Source organism: Sinocyclocheilus grahami, unplaced genomic scaffold (assembly GCF_001515645.1).
Source record: "Sinocyclocheilus grahami isolate Dianchi unplaced genomic scaffold, SAMN03320097.WGS_v1.1 scaffold208.1, whole genome shotgun sequence".
NCBI lineage: Eukaryota > Metazoa > Chordata > Actinopteri > Cypriniformes > Cyprinidae > Sinocyclocheilus > Sinocyclocheilus grahami.
Genome location: NW_015505387.1, coordinates 1,981,960 through 1,999,356, shown reverse-complemented (window position 1 = coordinate 1,999,356; position 17,397 = coordinate 1,981,960). Strand labels below are relative to the sequence as shown.

At 37.2% G+C, this 17,397-nt stretch overlaps 1 protein-coding gene across 2 annotated transcripts in view; it reads right to left on the bottom strand.

Moving 5' to 3' along the window:
• Window positions 1-282: 282 nt before the first annotated feature.
• Window positions 283-17,397, bottom strand: part of LOC107595772 (peptidyl-prolyl cis-trans isomerase H) — a 33,555-nt gene continuing 16,440 nt past the window's right edge. The window contains exons 2-10 of one of the 2 annotated variants that reach the window (XM_016286284.1): window positions 15,289-15,353; window positions 8,609-8,632; window positions 7,924-7,968; window positions 7,376-7,418; window positions 2,639-2,731; window positions 1,922-2,009; window positions 1,783-1,823; window positions 1,200-1,264; window positions 283-854 (exon numbers count right to left, since the gene is read on the bottom strand). In XM_016286284.1, coding sequence (XP_016141770.1) covers window positions 812-854; window positions 1,200-1,264; window positions 1,783-1,823; window positions 1,922-2,009; window positions 2,639-2,731; window positions 7,376-7,418; window positions 7,924-7,968; window positions 8,609-8,632; window positions 15,289-15,353 — 507 coding nt within the window. In that variant the 3' untranslated portion in view covers window positions 283-811. Of the gene's footprint in view, window positions 1,265-1,782; window positions 1,824-1,921; window positions 2,010-2,638; window positions 2,732-7,375; window positions 7,419-7,923; window positions 7,969-8,608; window positions 8,633-15,288; window positions 15,354-17,397 lie in introns of both variants that reach the window. The other variant, XM_016286286.1, reaches the window with a different exon arrangement.

Genomic DNA, 17,397 nt, shown 5'->3' with positions numbered 1-17,397 from the left:
ATTTTATTAATCACCTAGCACCCTATTGTAATACTGATTTATTGTTATTTGTTATTTTGTTTCTTTGTTGCCATAATTCTTTGGCAACATTTTGTGTAAACAATTATGTTTTGTAAAATTGAATTGAGAGTGGAACTATTAAAAGCATTATAAAAAATGTTTAACAGACCAAATCAACAAGGACAAAAATGAAGCCGGCATGATTAGCTTCACTCATCAGTAAGCGAATCATAACCTGAATCAGTCCATGACTTCAAATGTAAGGATGATGTGTTTGAGACAAATCCCATCACTGGCTTCTCCCACCGCATTATAAATGAAGCACTCAACGACCATAGATGAGACAGACCCTGGCTAGCTGCGAGATAGATCCACACTACCCCCTTCCCTTTTGTCATGTAAATATGTTTTTGGCACTGTCGAGGAGACCTAGTAGAAGTGTGATTTTATTGTTAATGGTCCGGCCCTGTTGTCCCACACAAAGACAGGCTTTAACATTGACCCCAGAAGCCTCCTACCGAGCTCAAACTCTTCCTGCACTTCAACTGAAAGAGCCCTTTTGTGTGCGTGGGACACGGTCCAAGAGATGGGGGAAGGGGTTTCTGGGTTAGGATGTGGGTTAGGGTAAGCAGCAATAAGACGACAAAGGGAGCACAATCATAAGGAATTTGCATTAAGTGGCGTGTCCTTTAGGTGTTGGTTTAGTATCAAACTCAGCCCTTGACGATTCAGGAAACGTCTCTTGATTTCAGTTCTCTCTGAACTTGGTGTAATTAAGAATGTTCCACAGTGACTTAAAAAAAAACATGGGTTAACATTTATTTAAGGGTAAGAAAACCCTCAACCGGCCATTCCTAAAGACAAAAATAAAAGCCTTGTCCGTCAGAATGTACAACGAATACATGTATCAGTCTTGAATTTCAAGTTTGGTCATATATGCAAATGTTGTTAAAAGAGTCAGATAAGCTAATCGTGACATAACATTCGATTTTGGTGTAACTTACATTGAACAATATAAAACTACAAACTTCGTTCAGCCAAGAGTTTTTCACAAATAATCAGGCAATTCCACAAGATTACCTATACAAAAATGATGTTTTGCAATGGAGATGATGATTACTTAGTACAAAATCCAGAATGGCTTGTCTGTTTTCTTTAAAGCAAATGTCACATGTCTTTTCTGATGTGTAACACTTCACATTTCTCCACACTGGGCAATGACAATGGGCAGCTTGGGCTTGTTGTTGGGTCCTGTTGGTACATTCTGTATGGGAGAAATAATAATAAAAAAAATCACAAAAACTACCCAGATCACAGGTCTACACACACATATACATATATATAGATAGATAGATAGATAGATAGATAGATAGATAGATAGATAGATAGACAGACACATACATACAAGCTAGCAATACAAAGTTTCAAACATTGTTTAGAAAAGAAATAAAGAAAGCATACAAGTTATTTTTTACATTTATTTTAAGAGTCAGCCGGATGCGAAACAAAACAGTCTGGATTATTTCATTTAAATTTTCTTGATGTTTTCGTAGTTGATCATTAAAAAAAAAAACAATTGAATTGTGAGAAGTTTGAGGCTTCCATCTCATCATAATGATATCTCTCCCAGACTCTCAGACAAACATCCCATTTCTTCATATTCTTTAAGCATGGCATATCTCTAACTTGTCACATAAGTTAACTGATCAATCATCAATAGGAGCACTAGTAAATTCCTTAAAGAATCATTTTGAAATATACAAAACTAAAATATCATCTTACCTCAATTTTTCTCATAACAAGCAAACCATCCACCACTTTTCCTGTAAGAAAGACCCCGAGCAGTTAATGACGTGAGCAGCAACTCACTACAACGCAAGTTCTCTCACTACAGAGTCAATACAGGATTCGTCTGACTCACCAAATACCACATGCTTCCCATCCAACCAGTCGCACTTTGTGCAGGTGATAAAAAACTGGCAGCCGTTTGTTCCCGGTCCACTGTTTGCCTGCCGGGGAAAATAATATTTTACATTGATTGGAAACAACAGTGAACAAACAATCTGATGGCTAAATGGAGTGTGTTTATCCTTTATCAATGTATCACTTTGTCTTTGATGAGTAATGTGTTCAAAATGTCCACCACAGAAGACAATGACTTCGCATGACGCTGGTCACATGGTTGTGTGATAAACCATTTTTTAGTTTTCAGGGGATAGTTTTGTTAGTACCAGTTGACAATTTTTGTGGACATGGGTAAAATGAAAATATTTCTTATTTGAAAGAATATTAAATTTAAACTATGTTATAAAACGATTTTTTTAAGGTATGTGGAAATTTAATACGATAATCTTGACATTTTTTGACAAAATTTAACATTTTGTATTCATTCAAGTTGGTTTCTTTTTTCCTGTTAGATTGTGGAGTAAAATGTGAATTGAAAATATTACCCACTAGATGCATCTTATAAACACTGGTAATAACTGGATTTTTAGCACTGTTCATCTAACATCGCTGATATCAAGTCAAGTCTGCTTTATTGCTCTATTTATATGGCAGCATATTGATATGCTGCCATAAAGCATACTGTGAATGTACATCAAGGGTTTTACAGTGCCAGTGTGTATAGACGCTTTACCAGAGACAAGAGTCCTGGGCCGGAGTGCTTCATTCTGAAGTTCTCATCTGCAAACGGTCCCCTGTAGATACTGCAGATACCAGTGCCATCCCCCTGATGGACAAGAATATAGTGTTAAAAACAGCTTACACAAAGCCAGAAAATCCAAATCACTCAATAAACTGAAAGACATGTAGGCTAGCTCATACGTGAAACCAAAACTACATGTCAAAGCAAACCGAAAATGTAGGTGTGTGTGTGTGTGTGTGTGTGAGAGAGAGTGAGTGAGTGAGTGACTGAGTGTGTGTGTGAGTGTGTGTACAGTAGGGCCCTATGACCACTAGAGGCAGACAAACACACAAGAGACAGACTGGAGGCAGACACATAACGCTGCAGTTTTTTTTTATCATTTACACTGCTGGTTCAGTGTACTATTTGATGTTGAAAAACTGCTGTCAAGGTAGCTGTCATAAAGACTCTAATCTTGACACTTTATGTACTTTCAAACCAGTCATAACTCTTTACCATATGTGTAACTAAGCATTTCATGTGCAGTCCAACAATACATGGGTTTTTCAATGTTTTGATTTTTTTCAATACAGATATTTTTACTGCAGTGTGGTCAATGGCCGATATAAATACTAATTCCTATATAAAAATAATATAATTTATAGATGACAAATGATTAATTCAAAATTGTAAAATAATGAACATGATTTCACACAATATAATTACAATTCATTAAAAATATTTGAAATCAGAATCAAACATTTGTAAATATTGTAAATATCAATATTCTGGGGAAACCACAGTGTCTATGTATATAACGCCTCTTTCTTGTTTGACAGAAAAGCGAAAGGAAAAATACAGAGAACTATCATATAGTAAAACTGTTTTAGGAGTTGTAAACATGTTATTGGAGTACATTTTACAAGAAGACACTATTTAAGTCTTTCTACTTCAAAATGAAATGTTTAATTCAAAGTGTTTCTTTGTAATTATTTGTGAAATGTACTATCAATTTCTGAGAGAAAACTGTTTCAAAGTAAATCCTACACTATTTTTTCCCCCAGCGTAATTTAGGGAAGCTAGTCATTTCTGTATAATGTTTTGGCCTTGCTCAACCATGGAGTCTAGAAATGTGGTATTGGTTTATTTATTTAGGAAATAATGTAAAAATGTAACCACAATATAATTACTATTTGCCTCAACAGAGACTTAAAGGGTTAGCTCACCCAAAAATTAAAATTAGGCTGTGTTTTACTCACCCCTGAGGCATCCTAGGTGTATATGACTTTTTTCTTTCAGACGAATCCAGTCTGAGTTATATAAAAAATTGTCTTTGATCTTTCAAGCTGTTTAATGATAGTCAGCGGGTGTTGCAGTGCTTCAGTCCAAAAGAAGTTAAATAAAAATTGCCCATCCATAATAAAAAGTGTCTCACACGGCTCCGGGGGGTGAACAAAGGCCTCCTGTAGCGAATCGATGCATTTTTGTAAGAACATTTTTTAAAACAATCACTTTAATGTAGCTTGCGCCAGCAGTCCTACACGGAAGCAGCTCCGGTATGATGATGTATGAGGCCAGTGCTGCGCATGCGCTACTCAGAAGTGACGCACGCGGAAGCGCAGCGGAGAGATCAAAACAAAACAACGGTCAAGAATTAGAAGTACAAAACGAGGATTTGTAGAGATGTCTGAGGATTTCGATATAAGCCAAGAGGAGACTGGTTTTCCTTTGCTAAAGTAAGGAAACTTTGCTTCCTTTGATCCTGTAAACAAACGTTGGTTTTCACGAGACTCACCGGCGCATGCGCAACGCTGAACTCATACGTCATCCACCCAGAGCTGCTTCTATGTACAACTGTTGGCGCAAGCTACATTAAAATGATTATTACGTTTTGAATATGTATATTTTTCTTACAAAAACGCATCGATTCGCTACAGGAGGCCTTTGTTCACCCCCCGGAGCCGTGTGAGACACTGTTTTTATGGATGGGCGCTTTTTATTTCACTTTTTTTGGACGGAAGCACTGCAACACCCGCTGACTATCATTAAACAGCTTGAAAGATCAAAGACAATCTTTAATATAACTCCGACTGGATTCTTCTGAAAGAAGAAAGTGTTATACACCTAGGTCTGTCGCGATAATTAAATAACCGTCTAATCGCGATTATTTGATCTAACCGCGGTTGTTTGTGCTTTTTATACGAGACAAGGGGGAGTCATACACCAAACGAAACAGAAGCACTGTTTAGCCTATACAGGACTCCAGACTCATTCTTCCCACTGGTCGCTCTTTTGCAACTAACTTTCTCAGCTGGTCGCACGAGCACATGATTTGGTCGCAATATATTTATTTATTTGTGTGCTACAACATGGGATTATTCAATGCATGCTGATGAACTTTTATCATAGTTTATAGTTATATGGAAACGAAAGTGGTTCACATTCAACCTGTTCTTTATCATCAGTAGTTATTTGGGATTTGAATTTTGTGAATGAGAGTTTCTCTTTTGCCGTGTTAAGTCAAGGCTTCGGATGCTCTCACTTTCGAATTCGCGATCTTGTTGTCACTGTTTTGCTTACATACATCTACACGCCTTTCTTTTTTTTAAGACTAAAACAAAAGATGGATTCTTTGTTATTCTTAATTAAAAAGCACAACAACAATAAATCATTAAGCTACAATGACAAACTAGCTTACAAAACGTTTATTAACAAAAACGAATAAGATGAGGCATGGCACACACCACATGCTGTATTATATACAGGCTAATAAATTACAGAACGTTTAGCAAACACTGAGGAATCGAATAAATAAATAAAAGAGAGCCTCCATAGCATAATGTGAGGTAAACAGCAAATATACGTTTTTCAAAAATGAAAACAAAAAGAAAAGTAAAACTAACGTGACAGTGCTTGCATGTTTCCCCCCCCCCACAAGAATACCAGCATGTTCAGCTTCTCTGGTTTAAGAAGCGGTCTTTTACTTGACTTTCGCTTGAAAACCATCCATCGTTTCCTCAATATGTGTGTAATTTTTGCTGCGCACCTTCACGCTCGTGCTGATGCGGCGAGTATACTCTCTAATGCTTTCTGTCTCGTTATGCTTTCAGTTTTGTTTGCCGTTTGATGTTTCTCATATGCAACAGAAATTGCAGCGCTTATGAGTTGACCAACGCGGTGGTCGCGCCAGTGCGACCGCACACAAAATTTAGTCGCACAGGCAGAAAAAATGGTCGCAGTCTGGAGCCCTACTATATCATCTGAAGCCATTCCATATCTTAATTTGAGGTTTACAAAAACTCATCTTCCTTCTGCTGCAGCTGTCAGTCATTCTCCGCTCAGCATTCAAACAGCACGTCACGCTCAGTTATGACAGTCAGCATAAAACTCTCTCTCCAAGATGATAGATTCCCATTATATAACACTTTTAAGTTTAAGGAAGAAAGGAATTATCACAAACAGAAAGGTTATTAGTAGCCTTTCTTTTTCTCATGATTTCTATCTTATATTCATGAATGTATTGAATGTAAGAATACAAATAGTTAACAGAATAAACATGTTTAATTGTATAATGGGCACCAAAGATGATTCTTTTCCAAGATATTGTTTTTGCTGCTAAATTATACAGTCAGCTAGTTTAATTTCATAGAGTGAAAGTGAGTATTTAGTGGATTGTGTTTAACAAAGGGTTTAAAAGAGTGAGCATTAGTTCCACAAACACAGTAATGCTATTCTGTAGTGGTGTAGAAAACAAATAGCGCTGGTGTTGGATCGGTATTGGCCAATTCTTAGAATTAATACTAATTTAATCTTACACTGCAAAATAATAACTCAAAAAGATTAAAAGATAACATCATAATTATTTACTGAGCCCTTAAATTAATCACAATTATATAATGAAAGCCATAAAAACAGACAATTAATCATGATAATCGGCACAAAGCCCTAAAACAGGAAATTAATCACAATAACCATGACTATTTTTAGACAATTAATCGTCAGCCAAATTTCATAATTGTGACAGCCCTATATACACCTAGGATGCCTCGTGAGTAAAACGCAGCCTAATTTTCATTTTTGGGTGAACTAACCCTTTAAAACCCCAGAACAGGCCTATTTCTTAAGAGAGTCATAGTTACTCCCGCCGTTTATCCGCACTTCATTAAATGTCTTCAGAGCACTGGGCAGAAATCACACCTGCGGCGGGCCTTTGCGATGCTTTGTTTTAATTAAGGGTAATTCCACCAGCTCAGTGTTTATCTAGACTTTGTGATTGTCCTGTGTGATTTCTGTGTTGGCCTTATGTCAGTATTTGCATTTGTCCTTAGTGTCTGATAACAAAAGTAGGGTTTGAAAAAGTGGAGCGCCCCAGAAACAAGCATCAAACTGACTGCTGGAATTATTTTAATATTTAAAAATGTCTAATGGCAAAAACAGTTTGAAGCTTCAAGACTGGATAAGGCCCTGCACTAAACTAATTTCTGAGAGAGAAAGACTCTGAAAGGGAAACTTATTGCTGTAAATTAATCAAACTAATATAAAAGCTGAAGACAGCAAATATAAAGGCACATTCTTGTTTGCCTTATTTGCCCATTTATAAGGGCACATCCTTGTTTAAAAAGATGGATATCATGCATGGCAGTCAATACACAAACAGACCCCGAACATTGTTTGCACACAATGTTCTGAAACATGTCAAAAGCCATACACCTGGAAGATCAATTGTCTGGATCACAAAGCAAAACTTACATTGACAAAATCACCACCCTGAATCATGAAGTCCTTTATCACCCTGCCAAAAGAAAACAGCACACATGAGCAGGTTGAAATTAAAAGCCAAGCTTCTATGCTTTTTTGTAAACAAATATTTTGTAATAACCTCTTACATTTCTAGGAGTAAAATGTGCAGCAAGACATGCATTGCTGTAAATATGCAATTGTGATTTTCTTTGAATTATATTATAAGATTGTGATATACAACATTTTTATTGGTCGCTATAAATATACATAAAGCCTTCGAACCAACTTCAGTGCGGTGTAACTTTGCAGTGAAAGCCATCATCTGTATAGACAATATGCATTTTGAATTGCAAAGGTTCAGGGTGCATTTGCATCCAACTTTGATTAATGAAAAACCTACAACACCAATCCTCTGCTGGACATAAGAGTTTTATACTTAGAATTATGGATTTGAACAAACCTCTAATTAAGAGCAACGGCAATGGCTTGATTAAGCCAACACAACTAATCATTGATATACAATATAACAGTGAACAATACAGACTAAAGTGTCTCACCGATGAAATGTGCAGCCTTTATAGCCTACGGGAACACCGTCCTTCCTACAGTGAATAAAAGCTGCACATAAACAAGGTATATGCAAATAAAAGCAGGAACAGGAAGAAAGAGCTGTGCACACAACATGCTTCCATGAAATACAAGCTGTGTTTAATCTGTAACCTTATCCAGTATTCATGTTTCTTACAGAATGATTTCAACATCCTTAAAAGCATCAGTCACACTAACTCATTAAATGTAATTCGAGTATGTGGTACTATAGGTTCAACTATACATGTGGTTGAAGCAGCACAGCCCTTTATTAAAGGCATAGTTCACCCAGAAATCTAAATTTGCTGTTAATTTACTCACCCTCAGGCCATTCAAGATGTAGGTGACTTTTCTTCAGTAGAACAGTAAAGAAGATTTTTAACTTCAGTTTCTTGCACAGACTAATTTGACTTCACAAGGCCTCAAAATATCACCAGAAGCCACAGGTATTAATTTTGTGTTGCGTGTATGCTTTTTTACTCTAGTTTTATGAATCGCCAAGGTCCAGTGTTTCAGTTAAAAGTCTTCTTTACCGTTTTAATGAATATAGCAAAAGTCACCTACATCTCGGATGGCCTGAGGGCGAGTCAAATAACTGCAAATTGTCATTTTTTTGGGTGAACTATCCCTTAAATTCACTGAAATCTGACTTACTTGAATTCACCAGTACAGAACTGCCTGAAAGACACAGAAAGAAAAACTGATTTAGATCTCCGTTATGGTGCCTGCAGCAACTGCACCAAAATCTAGACATTTAGAAGAGACAATAGATTAGCATGCAAGTAGTGAACACATTTTGCATAACGCACACTACAGATGAAATTATTCACTCAACTTATGATGCGATACCGATTTTCTCACTTTTTATTTTTTAACAAAATAAGATTTAAGACTAATTATAAATGAAAAGGTGTCGTTTTATTATTGCTTGGACAAAATGCTGCACGTCTTAAATTGAAGTATGTCAAATAACGAAACTAAATTGAAATGTTAAAACAAACCCCAAATCAAATAAGTAAATAACACAAATAAAAGAGATCTCTTCATATAAACAGACTATGGCTTTTCTTGTGCTCTTTCCATTTAAAATGAGAGGCAACCACTGTATTTTAATCACGAGCCAAACAAAGATGCTGCATACATGCAGCATGAGCAGTTTTTAATCTAAATTCCACTGTATAATTTCGAAATTTGAAACAAAAATCAGAATGGTCTGGCTTTAGTTTAGTGAAACGATACTACATGAAACATCTGCACAACAAAAGCAGCAGACAGGCTAAATGATCATGCAAATTCACTCTGCCATCAGCAGATGGCGCTTCCTTGGTTACTGCTGGAAACAAAGCAGCTCTGCTTAAATACCAAAGCCGTGGGAAGGAAAACCTGCAACCTTCAGCCAAAAAAGTTTATTTATTATTTTTTTTTTGTTGTTGAATGGATGTCAATGGAAGAGAGGCTTCACTACGCTGAATAAACAGCTTTTGAGAGGAAACTAAATTATTGCATTAAATTGTATGTTGTTTAATAAAAATAAAATGTTCTTTCTATTGCTTCCGAGTTTGAATAAATAGACTTCAAACATAATGACTGCAGCACATGATAATGATATAACGCTTTTTAATGAATAAAGGGGAAAACATTTTAATACATAAAAATGTAATCTTTGGCTTCCAGATTTCAACAAATATATATTACATCTTTAGTGTCAGTGCTATGTTATGTTATGTTATGTATGTCCAATGGTGCTGTTTTTTAAACGAACAGAATTCACGCGCTTTTTGTTGTTTTTACTGTGCAACGTAAACAAAGCCGGCCACTGACGTCACTGCCACTGTATGATTGGCTGAGGTGCCTCACGTGATCCAAGTTAGCCGTTACGCCTTTTCCAATGGCAAGTAATATCCTCGGGTCTCCCAATAAGACAATCTCTGATAAATACTATAATATGCAGTGTTGACCAGGAGAGGACATGTTCCGAGTCACTCATGGGAAGGTGATAACATGTCGTGGCCTCACTGCAAGCGTGAGCGGCGCGATCCTTTTCGGCATGCATGCATGCGTCACACCGGGAGCAGGAGCAGCGCGTGGGAAGTTCAAGGTGATAACATGTCGTGGCCTCACTGCAAGCGTGAGCGGCGCGATCCTTTTCGGCATGCATGCGTCACACCGGGAGCAGGAGCAGCGCGTGGGAAGTTGGGATCATTTTACCTACTCGGATCTTTGAGTCTCGTTCAGCAAAATGAACGAATCTTTTTTCGAGTCATTTCGTTCAATTTAGCAAAATATAATTAAAATGTTACGTGTTACTTCCCTAATGTGTCTACTACTTACGCAAACGTTGATCACACTACAAACAAAACAAAACAAAACTGCTATAAGAAACAGAAAAGATTATTCATTGTTTACCTGGGTCTTCAGTCTATGCTTAGCTCACCTCAGCTCTTCTCTCTCGAGTCTTCGGGTTTGAGTCGTTCGTTCATCACGTGACAGCCCCATAAACTTAACTAAAGCAGTCTGAGCCGGAAAGAGCATTGATTAGTTCATCTCTCGAGTCTTTCGAATCATTCGTTCTTTTGTCACGTGACGTGACAGCATTGGATAGAGAAATTAGTTCATTTACAAGCTTCCTTACAAACGGGTGCATAGTTGTTATTATTATCATCATCATCATTATTATAATTATTATTTACTCTTACAGTTACGTGATGCGTTTCTGGTCTCAAATTGTAGCTTTTTACTTCTTACAGTTTATATATGTGTGAATTTCTGTCATTATGGTTATTTTCCATAACACTGAAAGTTGTAACAAAGGTAACAAAGAGTAGATTATTATTATTAATTCTCTTTCCGGCTCAGACTGCATTGGTTAAAGTTTTTGGGTCTGTCACGTGATGAAAGATCTACTCGAAAAACCCGAAGACTCGAGAGATGAACTAATCAATTCTCTTTCTGGCTCAGACTGCATTGGTTAAAGTTTTTGGGTCTGTCACGTGATGAAAGATCTACTCGAAAAACCCGAAGACTCGAGAGATGAACTAATCAATTCTCTTTCTGGCTCAGACTGCATTGGTTAAAGTTTTTGGGTCTGTCACGTGATGAAAGATCTACTCGAAAAACCCGAAGACTCGAGAGATGAACTAATCAATTCTCTTTCTGGCTCAGACTGCATTGGTTAAACTTATGTATGGGATTACATTTCTGCCACATTTCTGCGCGCGAAAGATCATATTTTGAGCGCACAAAAGTACATTTTGCACGCGCGCGATCTGAGTTTTGTGCAAAGACAAGAGTATTTAGAGCGCACGAAAATCCATTTTGCATTTAAAATACGTTTTTGGATATGTGCAGACCTTCTCTTTTGCGCGTGCAACGTTTCACTGGCTTGCTCACCTGATGCCCGCCCTCAGGGCTCGGCTGCTCGCTAAATACCAACAGCTTGCGTGCTCAACACAACCCAGCCTTACAATGTGCCTAATTCCATCCAATCAGAGACGAGGCTGCTAAATTCTGATTGGCTGCCTTGACAACCACTCACAACATTCCTTGCATTACCACGACAGCAGAAGAGACTGGTAAAAGAAAATCTGCTTAATAATTATGCACACCTGAATATAAGACATTTTTCACTTCCAGCCTTCATGAATAATTATATATAAATTCTAAATGATTAAATACAAGATTAATAGTAGTTATTAAGATTGATGTCGTTTGGAATTGGCAAAATGTGCTTGGAAAAAAATATGATCAGAATATGAACTTGCATAATTATGCATGCACTTGCATTGCACAGGTAATGCAAGGAATGTTGTGATTGGTTGTCAAGGCAGCCAATCAGAATTTAGCAGCCTTGTCTCTGATTGGCTGGAATTATGGCACATTGTAACGCTGGGTTGTGTTGAGCAGGCGAGCTGTTGGTATTTAGAGAGCACTGAGGGCATCAGGTGAGCAAGCTAGTGAAATGTTGCACACGCAAAAGAGAAGGTCTGCACACAGGTCTGATTTTCGTGCGCTCAAAATACTTTCTTCTTTGCGAGACAAACGCGCGCGCGTGCAAACTCTCAAAACATGATCTTTCGCGCGCAGAATTGCGGCACAAATGTAATCCCATACTTATGGGGTTGTCACGTGATGAACGAACGACTCGGAAAAACCCGAAGACTCGAAACAGGTGAACTATTTGACTAATTCCAGTACAGAACCTATAGGATGTTGCGCATGCGCGACTGAACGAATCACTCCCCGAGACGACTCGTTCTTCCCGAGTCACATTAAAGATTCGTTCAAAATGAACGAATCGTTCAAGAACGACCCAACACTACAGAGCAGGAGCAGCGCGCGCCCATTGTGCTTTCACACTGGCAACGTTTGTCGCACAGCTGAACCGGGGCTTGTGTACTGCAAATACAGACGAGTATCGTTCATTCGGTCACTCTTTTCAGGTGTTCTCCGAAAACTGTCTGTCATGTGCTTTGATATGAGCAGCATGCTGTGATGTGGCCGTGTTCCCCTCTGTCATGTGCAATATAACATGCTGTACATATAGTTTACATGATAAAAAGTAATCTTAAAGTTAATAAATGCCTCTTGTTTTAATCATTTAAACAGGCCTTTGAAGTTTGGGCAATACCTCCTGGCAGTGATGTGTTTTCATAGTTGATTCTGTGCTAACGCTAATATATATTTTGTCTTTTTTTAATGTTGTAGATTTAAGTAGCAAATGAGAATCGCTAAATTTATTAAATATATTTTCAGACAAAGGTCTTAATGATTATCAGTTTGGTTTAAGATAATTAAAGCAACAGTTTTTCAATAACTAGAATATGTAAAAGTATGGTATTTGGGGTAAAAGCACCCCTGCTGTTGGGACGAAAGGCACAATAATTAACATGATAATTAATAGATGGCTGACTTTTCCAATTGTTGACATGACACACGGTTAGATTCAGATGGTAAATATCATATAGCCTATTATGTTGTGCGTCCGTCCACCTTAGAGATAATCACCGTGTTTATAATGAAACCATCATATTTAAAAACATATTAATCATATCATATAATACAATATAATTTGTTGTTACTACTGTAAATCTATATTAACTAATGGGATCGCCTTCAATGCTTTCAGAATCTTTACTTTTTTTGTTTCTGTATTTTAAAATATATTTTTATATTAACATTTTAATGACAGTATATTTATTGAACATTATTTATCAAAATAAGCAGAAAATAGCCTAGTACAAACTTTGCTAAAGTGATTGTTTTGAACAAGTATTAACTTAGACATTAGTATAAAAAAATTATTTAGCTAAAGTTTATCAATACTGTGTGCCTTTTACCCCATGATTGTGAAACACGAAACACCTCACATGATTTTACAGTGAAATGTGTAATTTTTCATGTTAATCAGGTCAATTTTGATCAAGAAAAATGCACTGTGGCTTTAATTCAGCGTAAGCGGCGCAGCAAAAATAGACTCGGCGCCGAAACTATCTGCCGCTTCTGCTCTGCTAAGGGCCGCCTCTGCGTGCGGTGTGAATGCTCTAATCTGTTAACATCTACGCCGAAAAAAATACGCGCTGCTTATGCTTTGCTTAAGGCTGATTTATACTTCTGCGTCGGACCTACGCCGTAGGCTATGCATCAGTTTTCATTTATACTTCTGCGTCGTTGTCCGCGTCAACATGCAGTACACATGCAAACCGCTAGTCTGCAGTGTCCACGGGCATGTTGCTGGTGTAACGCGCAGTACCACGGCAAAAGCCGAAGACGGAGAAGCATTATAGCCGTGACGGCGGCAAATAAATATCAAATCATTATTTAAAACTACAAAAAGGAGACAACGGAACAGGAGAAGATGGCATTCTTTCAGTCTCCACAAGGACTTGTACCACGGCAGATCAACATTGTCACGGACAACTACTGATGTATAATGCTATGTAGTATCATAAATGATAAGACACTTGGTCTTTGCTTTGTTTTATTTAATATAAGAAGGTGTAACATTAAAATATATTAAAGTGCACAAACACACAAAACTCAAGTACATATGGAGGGAGGGGTTCTAGCAGACCAATCACAGCGCTTGCGGTCTGCGTAGTATTGACGCGCTGTTAGATTTTTGGAGAGGTACACGTCAGGCTACGGCGTATGGGTGTGCGTCTATGCGTAAACTACGGCGTAGGTTCGACGCAGAGGTATAAATTGGGCTTATACTCGCACCCGGCTCCGCACCGCAAGTCTCCACGAGCGCATCTGGCAGTATGGATGAGGCTTGATGCACGCGCGCAACCTGTGTCGACTTGCGCCTGGCTCCGCGTTTAAAACGAATGTAAATTCAGTCTAACTGCTTGTTAATTTCACTTGGATGAAATGAAACATTCAGCACATTTCCCACTTGTTCTTAAAATCCCAAATACTTAAAATGAATAAATCAGCCTATGTAACATATGTAATACTTTAATAATTGACTTAAGAAATACAGTTCTTTATTTATAAAAAATAAACAAACATTTTCTGTGAAATTAAGTTATTCTGTAAAAGTAGTTATACCATTATAATCTTGCCTGCTGAAAAAAAACAAAAAACAATAGAACCCCTCCCAAAACACAATAACAAATGTAATGGATTTCAGGGTTATAATGGGAATTTGTTTGGTTTTAATGTAAACTATAATGGTGTCTATTTGATGGATTATATTGGTGGGATGTAATCTGGCAGATGGTAACCAATAGAACAACAGTAATTCCTATTGGAATAATGCCCAAAACAAAAAGGAATTTTGTAATGGTTTAATGGAAACTATAAGAATTTCGGTGATGGTTTCTATAGTTTTTGTCAGCAGGGTAATGATACCCATACTGTGCTGCATATTATTGACAATATTGAGCTGAAGCTTGACTTTGCAAATTTAAAATCGCAAATCAAATCGCAAAATCTGTAAAAAAATTAAATTAAATAAAAAAAATTTTTTTTTAAAATCGCAATTTGATATTTCCCCCAAATCGCACAGCCCTGATTTCGAGGATGAACCGCTCCTCGTCCATTTCTGGCCACCTGCATTCAAACAGGGCTGCGTTTCCCAAAAGTATCTTTTCTAGTATCATGTTCTATTCTGTTAATGTACCCACTGTATATATATATATATATATATATATATATATATATATATATATATATATATATATATGTTAATATAAATCATACACTGTCAGAATAAAAAAGGTCGCATTTTATGCATGCAGCAGCCCGTCACTGGCAGTCCCTTATGAAAATGAAATATGGTTTTCAGAGCGTATTCTGGGTTTATGCATGAAAGCATTGCGGAATCATCTCACCGAAAATTTTCTGCAGTCTTTGGAACGATGTCTGCAAATAGCTCTATCTTCATTCTGCCCACTTCCTGAAAAAAAAAAATGTAATTAAACAAAACCTGATTACAAACAAAGAGGAAAATATTCACAATTGCATTGACCGTGACAATGTACAGTATAGAGGTCGACCGATGTATCGGTTTTGCCGATTAATCGGCACCGATAGTTAATTGCTGGAACTATCAGTTATCGTCAAAAATCCATGCCTATCAATCCATGATAGTTTTCCCGGGTTGCGTCCATTGCTGGAGCGGCTGAGACGGGTCTGCTGTCAATATACAGTGCGAGAGCGCCCTCTAGTGGTTGAAATCATTGACAGCACGTGCTATTTGTTTAGACACGTGATACTGCACGCTGAACAGAGCGGGAAACTTCAGGAGCGGATTTTGGTTAATTAATCGGTATCGGCCAGTGTGGTCCAACCTAGCTATCGGTATCTGCAAAATCCACTATCGGCCGACCTCTAGTAAAGTACATTTAATATTCAAATCTAAGTTATTGCATTCTGTGCTGCAGTGACAAACAGGATGAACTTTTTAGTCATCTGTAAAACTAAATGCAAAAAAGCAAAGAAATAAAAATACAGAAATTAAAATTAAGGATCCGAGGCATTATTAACCACGGATGGATGATCTGTTGTGTGCTTGTGGAACAAATGAATGAATGCATGTTGTTGTTGTCCTACACATGAGAAATGAAGCGTGCGAGTTGGAGCTGTCACAGCCCCGCGCGAGTTAGGCTGGCCGTCGAGTCGTAAAAGAGCTGCTTGTTTGGACTCAACTAATGGATGAATCCACTGTTAGTGCAGAATTTCTCTGTTCTGAGGATGTTTGCGATAGTCATGAAGATGTTGTTTCCAACAGCCTGAGAATGCTTCTGACATTATGGTGTTTTCTCCTGCAGTTTTATCACACGGAAGAGGGGTTTCATCGCAAAGGTGTTGAATCTGGAGCGGTAACAGGTACGACTGTCAAAAACTAGGATAGATTTTAAACTAAAAAAGCTCCATGGTAACTGACTAATTGATCAGTCTTGGTCATTTGGAGAGGATCTAACTCGGAGAAGCAAAGGAATGCTTGTACATTGACTGTTAACCAACACTTATAGTTATAAAAAAGTAAATCCATCCGTGAAGAATGGGCACTTCATATAAAGATAATTCTGAACACTGAAGCTGAGAATCAAGAGAAATTGGTAAAACCTTTGTTTTGAAGGAAATGTGAGTGGTACTTGCAAAATTAAGGACCACCCTGATGCCTTTGTTGTGGGTGGTTGCCAGAGTGCTGCCATGCAGTTGGTAGGGAGTTCTGGGTGGTTGCTAGGGCAGGGATAGGTAGCTGTTTATGTCCCATGTTAAAAGAGCAACTCCTCTCCCCATGTTTCTATAATATGGGTCTCTAAAAACGATCTGGATCCCTCCTTCAATGCAATACATTTCATCATCTGTTAGGCAACATTTGAACTCTGTTTGCTTTTAAAATAGATTATTGCTGGTATTGTGCATGGTTCATTAATGCACGTTATTGCAATGAAAAACATCAAAATAAAAAATAAATAAATAAAGCAAGCTGACAGACGCTCTAAAGCTATACGTTTTTACTTTTCCCAAGCACCACACCGTGACTAGATCAAACTCTAGATCTGTTTATATTTGACTCACTTGTGGGCAATTTGAAGAAAAAAATCTCTAAACCAACTAGAAGCAGTGGTGAGCTGTAGTTTGGAGAAATGTTGTCAAAACATACATTTACTTTGTTTTAATGTCAAACATGTCTTGGAAAGATTTAAAGATTGTTTTGAAAGGATGTAGAAACTTACATAAAGGATGTTTGATTAAAAATGAATGAAAAAAATTTATTTGGAAAATAGGGGGGAAAGTGTATTTGATTTTTTACTTTAAAGAAATTAAAGATATTAAATATTAATTTTAAAGATAAATATTGGGAATAAAGACAAAAAAAAACATTATAATGTTATTAAAATATAAATGTCTATTTATAGTACAGTTAATAACACACATGCACAAGTTCAGTGTCACCAAAAAGTAGATTTTAGTTTTTTTACCAAAATGTA